At 41.4% G+C, this 14,430-nt stretch overlaps 1 protein-coding gene across 3 annotated transcripts in view; it reads left to right on the top strand.

Moving 5' to 3' along the window:
• Nucleotides 1-13,875, top strand: part of MICAL3 (microtubule associated monooxygenase, calponin and LIM domain containing 3) — a 100,978-nt gene extending 87,103 nt beyond the window's left edge. For 2 of the 3 annotated variants that reach the window (XM_088521657.1, XM_088521656.1), the window contains 4 exons: nucleotides 8,623-8,688; nucleotides 10,998-11,097; nucleotides 12,136-12,209; nucleotides 12,293-13,875. In XM_088521657.1, coding sequence (XP_088377783.1) covers nucleotides 8,623-8,688; nucleotides 10,998-11,097; nucleotides 12,136-12,209; nucleotides 12,293-12,477 — 425 coding nt within the window. In that variant the 3' untranslated portion in view covers nucleotides 12,478-13,875. The remainder of the gene's footprint in view (nucleotides 1-8,622; nucleotides 8,689-10,997; nucleotides 11,098-12,135; nucleotides 12,210-12,292) is intronic. The other variant, XM_088521658.1, reaches the window with a different exon arrangement.
• Nucleotides 13,876-14,430: the final 555 nt, after the last annotated feature.

The following is a 14,430-nucleotide window of genomic DNA, read 5'->3' as shown; positions in this document are numbered from 1 at the left end:
AGTCCAGTTCATCCAAATCCCCTTTATGAAAATATTTTATCACAAAGGGAGCAGTAGAACTGGTCAGCTTCCAAGGGTTAACAGCTCTCTAAAGGATTAGTCATGCCATTGCCTGCCTCTTGTACTCCTGAAGCTCATTTGCTTCTTTCAAAAAAACTAATGTTTTGATGAGTTAACAAAACAAAACAACAACAAAAACTCACTCAAAGAACTGAGAAAACACTTGTAGATAAGTGTAGATAATTCTTCTCTCTTCTCTTGTCCTAGTAGAGTTAGGAGAGATTCTACTGTTAGAATTCCAGTCAATTTTGCAGTAGAGCCCATTTTGCATCACTACAGTGTTAAAAAGCTTCTTGTTATGTAATTTTCCTTGCATCTCATTTAAATGCTAAGGGACACATTAGACTATTCAACTCTTTTTTTTCCACATATGGATTATAGTCATCAGTTATCACTCTGCATTATAGTTTTCCTTTCTTTAATTAATGCTACTTCCTGAATCCCTTAATAGGTGAATAACTTTTGGGCTGCAAATGTCATTTGTTTAGCATTTGCTCATCCTGCTAATTAAAATTCCCATCTTTGCTAGTTCAGTTATCCTGAATTTATTCTTGTAGACTTAAATGGACAAGTATGTCAGTTGATCCAAGAGAAAGCAAACTCTGCTAGGTTGCTGTGTCATCCAGGCCTCTCCTTTCAATTGTCTTTAAGAATATAACGTTGTTAAATCCAGACTGTGCTTTTGTTGAGGGAGTCCATTACAGTCCAGATCTGCAGAAGGAAATATCCACACACTCCACGCCTGATCCAAGACAAGAAGTCTTTCTCTGTTGTTGTTGTTGTTCTAGTTGACCTTTGAAATTTAACATTGCCCAAGTTTTTAACTGTCATTTTCTCTCCTTCATGGACACGGATGTCCCACATAGTGTCTCTCTGCTGCTGCCTGTTGGGAATGGCTCCAAATTGTCCCAATACAATAGGCTGTCAGTTAATTACATCCAGTTAGGAACATCCACCAGAAGTCAACGTTTCAAAATGGAAGACTTTTCTTCCTGGTAGACCTAACTTGTTGGTAATTTTCAGGTGATAGGCCTCCTTAGCCTGTGCTTTGTTTGCTGTTCAGCCTCTCATTCCTTGCTGACTTATCTTCCACAGAGAGACTCTGAAACCCTCTTTGTACTTATGCCTACGAGGGCAGGCCCCACACTCGTATGAGCAAGTGTATAGTAGGAGCTGTAAAAGGGTTGATGCTGAATTGCATTTTAATGAATCCTTATCCCTGTCTAATGCTATTTCCAACATACCTCTCCCTCCTCTCCCTCCTTCTCCTCCTAATGCGTCTTTAGAGACAGCAGTCCCATCAAAATCACTAATGATGGCTGTAAGAAAGCAAAATAATCTTTACTTAAAGGGACACTGTCAAAAAAAAAAAAGGCAAAAACAACTGTGTTGCAGAAAACCTCAAACAATTAAAAATCAAGTTTACCTTTCATCTTTTTTACTTGTTTGCTTTTTCCATTTCTCTTGAGTTCAACAGTCACTCTAGAGCGGTCATTTTCAGTCTTATGTTGCAGGCTGTTTTCCTTGATATGGTGGCTCAGTCGCTTGGACTTCCAACAGTCAGAGACAACGTTCAGATGTTTTTTTTAATGCTTGTTGTGTTTAAAAATTATAGCAAGTCTATTCAGATCTCAAAAATATTGTTTTCTAAACGAACTTGAAAAATACAATATTGGGCAGTATCCCTTTAAATGCAACAACCCAGTAGAGTCTGCTGGATTATGTGGCTTTATAGTTTGGTTTTGTTGCCTCTGTAACTTGCTCTATGTTTGCTTTTGGGGCTGCCAGAACACTTTTGCCAGAATGGATACGTTGCTCTGATGATACTTAGCACTGTTGGGTGGCAGATGTGGAGCTCCGCTCTGAAGCTAACGTAACTCGGACAGGCTGCTGCATCGGGGGAGTGCTGTAAAATTCCCTGGGGTGCCCTGTGGCTGGATGGTCCTGCTGAGCTCTGTAAGCAGCTAGGAGAGCTGCATGGATTAGTAATTCTACTGGCAATTTGTGTCTCCGAGGCACGGGCAAGACTCTAAAGTCATGCTGCCAGTAGAGTGCTAAGCAAAAATCACACAAATGCTCTGGAAGATTTTCTTAGGTCTGTAATCATTTTTGAGAAATCCATTATGGTTTTTGAGTGATAAGGGCATTTTTTAAAATTTATTTTGGATTTTCTTTGCACTAAGTAGAGCTCATTAAGTTGTTACAGACTGCACAAAAACTTCTGCAAGGGAATAGTAATTTCAGATGTCCTGGTCAAGTGCTAATTTGCAGGACTGCAGATCGCTGTCCTAACTACCCCTATTACGCTGCTCAGACACCATAATCCTCTCTTCCTGATCTAAAATGTCATGTACTGTTGCCATAAAACAGATGTTTCTTTTCACAGTACAGATGGTCACACTTCAATGCTGAGTAATTATTCCTATGTGTGTATTATATTGTATATGCAACTGTGTTAAAGTAGCCGTGCAAAGCTTGGAAAGTCAACTGAAGTTAAGATTGGGTATTAGGATTTAGAACCTTTAGATCCTCCACAGGGAAGTCTGACACTTGTCTTTATGGAGCAACCGGTAGCCATGCCAGGTTATCACCCTCTCTAGATCCTCTTGGGAAATGGGACACACTCAGTGGATTTCACAGATACTGGCCGCCAGCTGTGGAAGTGTGAGACTTGGAAAACGTGGATCCTGTGCCAAACGCTGGAAGGATACAATGCTGTGGTGGTTACACACTCTTTCTCCCTTTTTTTACCCTTTTCGCAGGCACTCCTAATCCTGTCTTTTCCCATCCTTATGCCAGTTTCATTTTCATTCTCAGTTCTGGACTCGGCTTAACAGGCATTTAATTTTAATCACAATCTTCTTGATAAAGAAATACGAGTATATCAACCCTTCAGGCCTCCTCTCCTGGTGTTCCACAGCCTCAGTCCTTGCCTCTGGCTTTCTCCCCCCATTTTGGGGCTCTGCTCCCTCTCCTACCTGGCTTTCTTTGTCCAAACAATTCTAGTTCATTCCTTTTCCACAGACCTGTCTTTTTCCCTCCATCCTTTATCTCTTTTCCCCACCTTCTCTCTCCTTTCTCCTTTAGTTAATGCTCTTAGGCTCCTTGTTTAGTGAGTTCCAGCCTCGGTTCTTTCCCCACCACCAATTTCTTGTCCCAGTTTACACCTCGTCTGGCCCAGGAAGGTCCCTCCTGTTGCCTGTGCGATCAGGTGAGGAGCCTCCTCATAAAGGCACTGCGGGGAATCGCTGAGACAAGAGCCCGTCGCTCCAGTCCTGCCTAGCGCTCGGCCGGGGCGTGCCGAGATAGACGAGAAGGATGTAAGGAAGAGACCTGCTGTGTTTGATAGTGGTGTTTTCAGACATTTCCTCCGTTTGACAGGATTTTTATGGACTTCAGGTAAACAGGGGGGAAAAAGCTTGCCTTTCTAAAATGCTTGGAGTTTTTTTTTAATTTATACTTTATTGAAAGCGTGTTTTACCAGAACTTCATTTTTTATCAATTTATTTAATGTAATTGAGATGCCTATGTCTTTTGAAGTCCTGTCTATCTGAATCTACAGGACCTGAGTCTGACATGCCAAAGTGGAAAGTGTCCTATGTTTTGTGGTTGGCAAAAACAGCTCTCCTGGAAGAGGGCTACAGTTGTAAGATAAACAGTGTTTTCTCAGTCTGCAACTGCTTTTGTCACTGAAATGAACCGGTAACAAATTTTCTTTAGTATGAGTTTGGAGCAGGAAAGAGCATTTGATAGCAGAACTTGTTAAGTGTGATTTGGTAATTCTTATTAGGTGCTGCAAGTGAAGAGTTGTCATTTTCCTGCTTCTTTCTGCACAGCTCTCCCAGCTGCAACACAAAACTTAACAGGTTTGTGAAACAGGTCCAGTATAGGAATGTACCAGTTCTGGTTACATTTTGAAGTGCTTAAGGGTCTAGTAGAAGGCAGCAGATTTCTGTGTGTATTCTGCTCCAACTATTGCTTTTCCTGTTTTTTTTTTTTTTAATTTTTGCTCCCTTGTTTGTACTTTAGAGCGTATAGGTTTTGGCGTAGATTTAGTAAGCTGCAAGTTTTAAGTCGGATGCCCTGACTGATGTATTTTGGAGTAAATGTAAGAATCTTTGCCCTCAACTTTCTAAGTCCTGCAATCATGAGGTGGCTGCTTGGCAATCCTGTTGTTGAACAACTTCACCAAATCATGAAGTTGGAATGCTTTATTTGCAGCTGTCTAGTTTCTGAGCATAACTTATTACTAAAGAGTGGGAAAGAGAATATTTCATGTAATCAGTACACAGTTTGCTTTACTGATCTCGTTGGATTGATGCATACTTTAAGCACTGAGTTAAAAATAGAGCTCCTTGTCTGTCTCCTAAACAGGTGATACAGATTGTGAGTAGAAAAACAGGTTTGAAAGTATCGTGTTCTTAGTTTGTGAGGAGAAGTGCTGGCAAAATGGTGCCTCAGGCTAGCCTGAGAGCTGGATTTTCCTGCCCAATGTTGTCATATGCTAATTTCTAAATTGCCCAGGTCAGTCAGCAATATAAAAATTAAAGCCCTTGGACACAAGGTTTGGAAAGGATCTGATGCTATTTCATTTGTGGTATATTTGTCGAGGAGACATCTTATTTGCAGGGGTTCATGTAGATATTTCTAAGATATCAACACACCTCTCATACCACAGGGCATGTGTAAATGATGGGGATTCATGAATGGGATTAATGGTGAATGGGGATGGGATTCGTGGTGAGCTGTCACTTGGGGGTAATGCCATCTGCCACCCTAAACTATCCACAGTGCTTTCATCACCAGAACTAGGCATTTTTGCTACTGTGCTTTAGATTAGTAGTAGTGAAATAAAAATTAGAAAAGATGGCAGTGATCCAGTGTAGCCTGTGTAACAAAGAAGAATGTACAGTGAAAAAGGTGTGTTTTCTTGGTAACTGTGAAATTTCTGTTCTCAGTTTTGAAGTGGTTTGTGAGCTATGGCATTTATTCTTGGTTCAGCTCTTGGTTTCAAGAACTGTGGCAAAGTTTGCAATCTCTCAGGGGTACTGTGTCAAAGAAGGACTTTCGTGTTTAAATCAGAGACTGAACATGATTGCATGACCTCATTGAGATCACCTTTCGCAGGGGTGAGATAATGTCAGTCACTTTATTGATACTGCCTGGCTAAAATGCAAGGCAGAGCTCGTATCCCTCCACGAAACTCTGAACATGCAGGAGATGGAGATGCTTCTTCCGCAGAATGCTGCAGCTCCTGGCTCTGTACCAGTTACCCTGGGTGCCTTTCCGAATTCCTCTATGCACCTTCTTTGGTTTCTGGGCTATGAGCTGCTGATCTCTACTTCGAAGGTTTTACATAGATTTCAGCTAAGCTGGTGCATGGTATTGAAGGAGAATAACTGGCAATTAATACAATGTAGTGGTGGGTTTGCCTCTGTGGGGTGGGGGGGGAAAAAGTGGTAAAAGCGGTAACTTTCCATCCACAAACTGTGGTCACACTTGGCACTGGGAGAAATAAGAAGACTTGTAAGGATTTGTGTATTGTAATAGGAGAAGCAATAAAGGCAAGATAGATGAAAATTTTAACACTGTATTGTGGATCTAGGTATTGCATAGGTGTCCTTTTTAATGGTCCTGGCCAGGAAGTTCAGTGTCTTCTCAGGATTATCTTTAATTAGAAATACACACAGCGAGAACTCTTGAGCTTGCTGTATGCTTGTATTTTTTCTTAATTAACCTCAGCAGGAATGTGAATGAACTGATGAAATCACCATCTAAATCAATCAATTGGTTGCCAAAAGGAATGCTTTTTTTTCCATTTATTGGATGATCTTTTTTCCTTGTTCTTTGTTAAGATACCTTTTCTTGAAAGAATTTGTCTGAAAGGGTAATGAAATGTGTGACATGGAATACACTTAAGGATTTGTTGTTGTCAGGGGGAATCTTTCATCCTTTCAGGAAAGAGTAAAACAGTATTTTTTCTCTTAAAATTAAAAAAATCCCAATTTCAGTCTGTTCATATAATCTGTACCACTTGTATCAGTACTCCTATGTACAGTGTTTCAGAAGTTTTTAAAAATATATTGAAAGTTCTACTACATTATATGTTTTGTAATATTTTTGACTTAAGATTATAGCACATTTTAGGGCATAACAATTGGTGTAGTTTTGCAGTTTAGGAGAATCATTAGAGGTAAGTTTTCAGGTTGCCTGTTCCTCATGTTCATGATCCTGTACCTGTGCTCACTGGTTCAGCTATAATTTGCATCTGGAATACTGAATATAGCGTTATTGTTCATACTGCCACTTATGTTCATTAGCTTCCTGAAGAGCAATATTGGCATTTTTAGCAGCAGGAGTTTTACAGACACCCTGGACTCCACAACTCGATTCAAGAACACATTTTGTCTATACGAAACCAGGAGAATTGTATTTCTACCAGGAAATACGGCAACCCAGAGAAAAAGAATAAAACAGAATTGCAGAGAGAGAAGTCCATATTACAGGAGAAAAATATTTGCAATTCTGCCTTCTGCTATGTAAATCCTGTGGTTTTGTGCCAAAGTTTGTATCTTGTCTCAGGATCTGACCCTTTTCTCACTAAGGATAAAAGTTAGTTGTTTGTGACCATGTCACATTTATATGAATGTCTTATAAAAATAAATACTAGGTATTTATTTTTAGATTAGATAGGGCAAATTTTGAATTCCTCACCAAGACATCCATAGTTTGAAATTTATAAATATATAGCTGTGTTTGCCTTATCAGGCTCTTTCTTTCCCCCCACCCCCCTCAGTCTGAATGAAACTCAAAACCTGAAAAACAGAAGTGGATTTTCCCTACTGTTGCATTCCAGCTCCTGACCCCCCTAAATGGCTGTTACACCAAGATAGAAAATTAATGTAGAGCAAGATAGGATATGGAAGAAAATAACATAATAGGTGTCTTGCTCTAAATGTCCTGCTTTGTATGACACCTTATTCTTCACAGTGCATAGCCTGTACAGTTTGGAGGGTTGATTTTTTTTTCTTTTTTAACTTAAACATATGAAATGGCAATCATAGGGGGGAAAAAAGCCATAGATTTTTTCATTTAAAATGAAGTCAGGAAATTCTATACAACTAGAATTAAGGTTCTAGTACTGTCAGCTAATGTTGATATGATGCTTTTTTGTAACTATCATATGGTCAACTGTGGAACCTCTCCTGTTGTCATCCCTTCCTGCTCCCAGTACAGCAGCTTCTCCCTGTCTGCGAAAGCCACCCTGCTCAGGCACAGGGTTTGAAGCTGATGTGCTCTCCCTCTTGCTCCAGTGTGTCCTCCATGTGCTGGTCCAGTTCTGTGATGGTCCCTTCTAAAGCCTTCCCAGTTTGCTGATAGTCTAGACTCCTATAAAGCCGTCTCTTAATTATAGATAATCAAGCTCTGCTAATTTGTCCAAATTATGAATTATTCTTAACATATAATTGCTATGGAGTTTATGTGTTTTCCAAGAAATGCCTTCCCTTTTTAAATGCAGTTGTGTGTTGAGAGTAGTAAGTGCTTCAGTCTTCTAGTTTTGATGCTTGAGGCTCATCACCTTTTTGGTGCCTATGTTCTTCTGTAAATTAGAGTGATATTGGTTATTTCTTGCTATTTATCTCTGGAATATAAAGTGCATCTGAAAAGCAAATTCTCAGTGTTAAAATAGCTGAACCACTATGGGTATGAGAAATGTTTGCTGTTCACTGAGTGATAGAAAAGATGAAAAAGATTCAGTAAGTCACTTGCAACAGAATTTGTAGGCTTCAAAATGCTTTGTAAAATGAGAATGTGAAGGGACAGCTTTAAAGTTACCATTTAAAAATGCAAGGCTCTTGACTGATCATTCCCCACACAGGCCTTGATGTGAATCACTTTTTAAAATCTGTGTTAACACATTTGCGTACACGTGTATCCACCATACATGGCACAGCAGATCCCGGCAGGCTGGTTCCACATTAATCAGATTCTCCCTTTAATGTCCCCCATGTGAAGGGCTTATTTTCCACTAAAAAGGACACTTTCACCATCAGCGAATGCTGCCAAGGTGATAAGAACATGGTCCTGATAAATCTTTAAAGTAGGGTGGCTGTTCACAGCTGGTGTCCAATCCATACAGGAGAGACTTCTGATGAAGCTGTGCATTAAATGTGACATTTATCAGCAGGAGTTAGCCCATCCTGACATCTTGTTCGCAAAGCTTTTTGCTAAGGACCATATGATTGAAAATGTGTATCAGGAAAAAAGTCAACAATAACCTCCTGCCTGGTAATCGTACAGAGTTGGCCAGCACCTCAGTCTACCTCTTATCTGTTACCTGTGCTTATGAGGGACATTATTCATCTGTAGAGTGTATCCCTTGTTTCTGCTTCTCCATTTCTTGTATTTTTTTCTTTTCTTTTCTTCTTGTGTTTCCTTTCTTTCTCACTCTTATGCTTTTTGTCCTTTGCTTGTCTTTTCTTTCACCCCTTTCCTCCTCTTCCTTTCCACTTCCAACTTCCTCTCCTGCCTCTTCCTCTTCCTCGTTTGGTCCTATTGAAGTTGAGCCCAATGCCGGGACACCACGTCGTAGACCTCTCTCCTTCTGCCCTTGCTGTGCCCATGAAGGTAATGTAACCTCACACACTCCCCACTCTCCTTGACCACAGCTGGGTTGTTGCAGCAGTGCTAGTCAGCTAGTGACCACAAGGTCCCCGTCCCCAGCCCCTTTCTTGCTTTTCCCCCAAACCAGTCTTCTCAGTAGCCCCCTGGTAACCAGCTTGTAAGAGCTTGTGGCAAGTTACTATTAAAGGTACAGTATCCCTTTTTCTGCTTCAAGTTCTGGTAGGGAGGGAGTTATGCCTGGGAGGGACACGGGGCAGCGGCAATGTGAGCAGTCACACTCAAAAGTTTGTTTTCATTTGGTCTTTTTAATTTATCTATTCTGCGTGAAAGGTATCTGAAAGGTGGGGTGAGGGAAGAAATTCTCCTTCCTTAAATGGCCTTTTAATTAGTATGTATGGATTAAAGGAATACTGTCTCTTTATAAAGACTGGCTTGGAAAACATCCCTGAAGTTTAAGAACCAACAAACATTGAGTCAGGCCAGTCTTCCCTGATCTGTGTTGCTGAGTGTATTCTTTAACTGTCCCAAACAGAATATGCCATAGATTTTCCATTGCCAAGGCATGGGGGAAGGGCTTGTTCATGCGTGTTCATGGTGTAACTTTGCTAACCACTTACTCTGCTTTCCATGGTGCTCCCTCACATCAGTTGTCAACGCTCCCTCCCAAGACCTCCCATATTCCTCTGCTCGTTGGCTGTTTAAAAATAATTAAATATTTCATAGGTCGGTAGCGTTGTGTTTTGGGCTTTTCTTTAGAAGCATTTGTTTTCTATACATCCTGGCATTGGAAAGGATGGGGAGACTTCCCAGTGCTTTCATGGCACCACTGCACTGGACATCCGCATGTTCTGTCTCCCCTCCTCTGTTGCCACATGGGCATATTGTGCAGAGATGCTCAGAAAGGAATGCTTGCTCTAAAATCTAGAGAGCCAGAGGCTCTCCGGGTGGTACAGTGGGGGCTGGTATTTCCCAAGGCTCTATTGCAGTTTTTCAAAAGCAGGTATTTTCAAACTAAGCTACAGCTTAAAAGGAATTTTACGCTCTCCTATATTTAGCTCCAGTGCAACACTTCTCTGAAACCTTAAGGATGGAGGCAGGGCATAGGTATGAGTTAACTAGCCATTAATGTGATATTTGTGTAGTTTCCCAGAGTGAATAGTGAGCTTTCTGCTTGACTCTTTTTAGCATCAGAACCATTGTTGAAGATGTTTTGTTCTCGATGTAGCCACTGTGTATCCATATTAACAAGCTAGACACTGCTCTTAGTTACTTTAGCGAGCCTAGGTTCTATGCAATGCAGATAGGATTCTGCAACCAGAAGATACCATAGACCTTGATTTGAGGCCTTTCTCCTGCCTCCACTTCTTTGCAGGCAGGCAGACTGCTAGCATCCTTGCTGGCATTTCATTTAAATCATGGCATTCGTCTGCAAGGTAGTGGAGTTTGCAATCAGGGGCCTAAAACAGGAGAATACCATGAGAAGCTTCCATGGTAAGCTCTTGCATTGGAAAATACCAGAAGGCAACCTTGAGAACAGAGTTCTGTAATTTATTCTATGTAACTCCTGAAAGATGAGATTTGTCAATGGACTGTTGAGTAGGGTTAGGAGTTGGTTGTAAAATAAATGAAGTATCAACTGAGAGTTCTGTATTGGCTGATCAAGGCCCAAGAATTTTTTGTCCTACTTCTGTGTTAGCAAATGTTGCTGGGGATTCTCTCTCTTTCCAGTGCTGATGTGCAAAACAGTAGAGGTAATTTCTGTGTGTACTGTGCAGTGGCTGTCGCCAAAGTGGATATGTATGTGGTTAGGAGGAAAAGTGAAGAAAAGATTTATTTAGCCACTGAAAAAAAAAAAAAAAAGAAGACAAGGGATTACTTTTGGCCAGTAAAACAAAAGATTAAGGATGTGATTTTGAAGAAAATAAGGATAAATACTCAGAGTTAGCAAATTAATGAGTTTCTGATGAGCACACATTTAAGTAGTTGATATGAACTATAAGGCTACTCTAATGAAAAGTGAAATGAGCTACAGACATTTGGGCTTTCTGCAGTGGAGGAAGGAAGAAACAAGCAGTTGGAAGAAAATCAGGAAGCAAAAAGTTCAGGCTTCAAAGAGAAAGAAACTTTTTGGAGGTGACTTCCACTCTTCTGTGTGCTATAGGCAAACTGAATGGACCCGGCTTGGGAGTGCTCTGGCAGCATCTTGCTTGGCTTTCTTTGCACATTTTGCCCCCATTGTTGTTTTTGCCATTTGGGCTTATAAGGATCACAGGGCAGTGTCTGAAAACTTACCAAGGTCTCTCTTTTGGCAGGGATGGGGAAGAAGGATGATCCAAAGCTGATGCAGGAATGGTTCAAGCTGGTGCAGGAGAAGAATGCTTTGGTTCGCTACGAGTCCGAGCTGATGATATTGTGAGTGAACCTGCAAAGCTTCAAAAGAGGAAATACTTCACAAATAGTAATGGATGATCTGCTATCACTGTCTTACCTATAATGCCAGGATGCCAGAACTCAATTAGCCTGATTCTTGCTTGAGATAAATTCTAATAAGGCGTGGGAGTTGAAACTCTTTGTGTACATGCAGAAGCATGGATGCTTCTGCAAAGTTTTGAGTCCTTCCTAAGCCATTTGAGGCAAAACAGGTCTTATTCACATGTGTTTTCCACTTTTTTATTTGTATATAATAGGTGATTTATTTTATTTTTGCTAGAGCCCATTTTTGGCGTGGCCAAACAGTTGGACGTCCTTCACCTTTAATTCATATTTTCCAGGGTAGCCCTCTTCTCTTCTTTAGTGGGATGACACTGCCTCTCACCCAGGCTCAGATGATAAAGCTTTTCCTGTTACTGAACCTGGTAGCTTTCTTAGTCTCTGCTGAAAATTCACTGAAATTAGTTTCTCAGTATGTCAGCCTGGCCAGGACAGTGTCCTTGTAGGTGCCAGAAAAACTTCCAAGGTACTGTGTGTTTTGGAGCCTGAAAGGGCAATGGCCTGTAATGGCCTTAGTTGATAAAGTAACTTTTTCATGAAAGTGGGAGGTGATAGGAAATACACCGAGATAAAATATGATTTTGACAGTAACTGCAGATTTGTCTAGTCCTTCCTTTACAAAGTCAGATTTGAACTATTTTCACTGAGCTTAAATAAAGTTGGTCAGTATACAGCTATGTGAAAAGATAATTCCTCCATAACCTTCTTACCCATCCTGTTTTCACTTCTGAGCTGAAAGTGAAGGACCTGAGATTCTGAGAGAACATTTAAATGTTATTTTTAATCTTTTTTGCATATCTAAAGAATTTGAATTGGAAAAAAAACGAATTGTTAAAATACACAGCAGATACTTAGATGAGGGGCAGAAATTGAGAATGAATACAAAACAATGTTTAGAGTATTTTTAATATACACAGAAGTGGTATACTGGACTCCTCATGTGTCATGTGCCCTTTTCAGCGCTCGGGAACTGGAACTAGAAGACAGGCAGAGTCGGTTACAGCAGGAGCTCCGGGAGAGGATGGCAGTGGAAGGTGAGGGCGAGAGGAGCATTTCACAGTTTGTATGAGTGTACTTCTAGTCCTCTGTATGCTCACGTTTCTTGGTGTCTCTGTAGATCATCTGAAGACGGATGAGGAGCTCTCAGAGGAGAAGAGGATCCTGAACGAGATGCTAGAAGTGGTAGAGCAGAGAGATTCTCTTGTGGCTCTCCTTGAGGAACAACGGCTTCGAGAAAAAGAGGAAGACAAGGACCTGGAGGCAGTCATGCTCTCCAAAGGCTTTAGCTTGAACTGGTCCTGAGCTTAAAACATTCACCTCTGCTGGTCTGTGTTGTCCAGTTGGCCTACCCTGAGTTTGCCAGAATTACATGGATAGGAAGATACTGAAGGGGAAACCTCGAAAGGGTCTGCCAGCATGCAGGGATTCAGTCTGAAGCACTCAGAAGCCTTTTGATAAGTGTGTTGGATCCAGAAGTTTAAGTTTCGTATGTTTGCAAGACAAGTTGAAGATAGTGGTCTGAGACTATGCAGTCTCCTTGAGGTCCTATAAAATGGACCATATTTTTTCCTTGTGGTAGGAGGGAAAGGAACAAACTCTGTGCGTGGGGAAGGAGGTTAAGGGGAGAAGTACCCTTAACTAAACTGAATTTTTGGCAGTCCATTCCTTTCCCATTTTCATTACACCAGTTCTAATAAAAGGGAGGGAAGTGGCAACCCTCTCTGGAAAACCACAGCAGCCTGTAGCAGCCTGTATGGAGGAGTCAGCTATCCAAGAGCGCTCCAGAAGCCCAGGGCAGCACCTTCTTTGCTTTAGTCTTCCTCCCCGCCAAAGAAACCTGCAGTTGATTATTAAGCATGGATATGAAGAAACACGAGACAGAAGATTCTGCTAGTATGTGTGATGGAACTCCCTGCATCCTGGTTTTTAGAGAGAGCTGGGCATCAGAGGACTCTCCCTGTCGTGGTCTCCAAAATTTTGTTATTGCTGTGGGGAGAAATGGGGAAAAGAAGAGTGAAAAGATGCCCTTCTGCTTTGTGACACACTGGAGAGAGAGCTACCACTGGCCTTAGTCTTCACGGCCACAGCTCAGAGGCTGATGGGTTTCTTTGTTCTGCTTTTGTTTTGACACTGGAAAATACTGACTGTGGGACAGTAGTAAGTGTTTGCTGGGGTAGGGGTCTTACCAGGCATTCCCTGGCTGTTAACCCCTAAAAGGGAGAAGCCCTTAACCGACTGAACCACCATTAAGACTTTTCAGTGTTTTTATTTTTTCCTCTGTATTTTGTTTTTGCACATTGGAAAAAAAAGCTTAAGACCTGCCTGGGCCCTCAGTCACTTTGACCCTTTTCTGTCAATTAACTTATTTTTTTAATACTTGAAAGAAGATTCATTTTTGTATCTTTTAAGAAAAATATGGACGAGTGATGGGTGTGTGTGCCTGCTGCATCCTACAACCTCCACTTCTAAATTACTGGACATTGTTACCTGTGGCTATTTATTAGTGTTCTTATTAATAATGTTAATGTTACACATTTTGATTGTGGAGGGGGTGTTTTAACTCTCTTAGAGGAAGACACTACTGCAGATTGGTCCCTGCTTCACAACAAGGCCAGCCTTTATGAACCCATGGATGCATCCTGCCCTAGCAGATTCCCTTTACGATAAAATCCGGTGCGTTCCTGGAGTTTTAATAATCTATTTGTGTTCCTAGCATACTTTTCTTCTGCATCCCAGATTCCCCCCAGGGTAAACATATAATTTATTTAAATATTAAATGTGTATAACAGGAAAGCCAAAACGGTGAAGTAGAGACATCCCATATTCTCACTGAAAGAGGGGACCCTCACATTCTTGACACACAGCTAGAGGGACTTCCATGTAGGTAAAAACAGCTCATTTCCTGCTGCATCTGTTGGAAGAAGCTCCTTCTGGCTCAGCTAGGGAAGCTGCTGCTTTTAAGCCAGAAGGGAGCCTGTTGTAATCCTACGTGACGAAATGAACATGCACTGAGCAATTCGGCACCCTTCACTGTTTGGCAGGTCCCCAAGCGCGCCGCTGCCTTGGCTTGTCCCACAGAGCTGAAATAGCCCTGTGTGCTGGGGGCGCGTCTCGTCGGCCGTGTGGCATGAGAAGAATTTCTTCCCCTTCTTTTCCTGTTAAGAAATACCAAGCCTGCTCCTCAATATCTTTGAGAAAGCATCTATTTCCCAAGTGCTTTCCTACAACGCACTGACTTTGACGATACACGGTTTG

The sequence above is a fragment of the Tinamus guttatus genome, unplaced genomic scaffold (genome assembly GCF_059628265.1).
Source record: "Tinamus guttatus ecotype Peru unplaced genomic scaffold, ASM5962826v1 Tinamus_guttatus_pri_ptg000125l, whole genome shotgun sequence".
NCBI classification, from domain to species: Eukaryota; Metazoa; Chordata; class Aves; order Tinamiformes; family Tinamidae; genus Tinamus; species Tinamus guttatus.
This window is presented reverse-complemented; position numbering and strand designations above follow the sequence as displayed.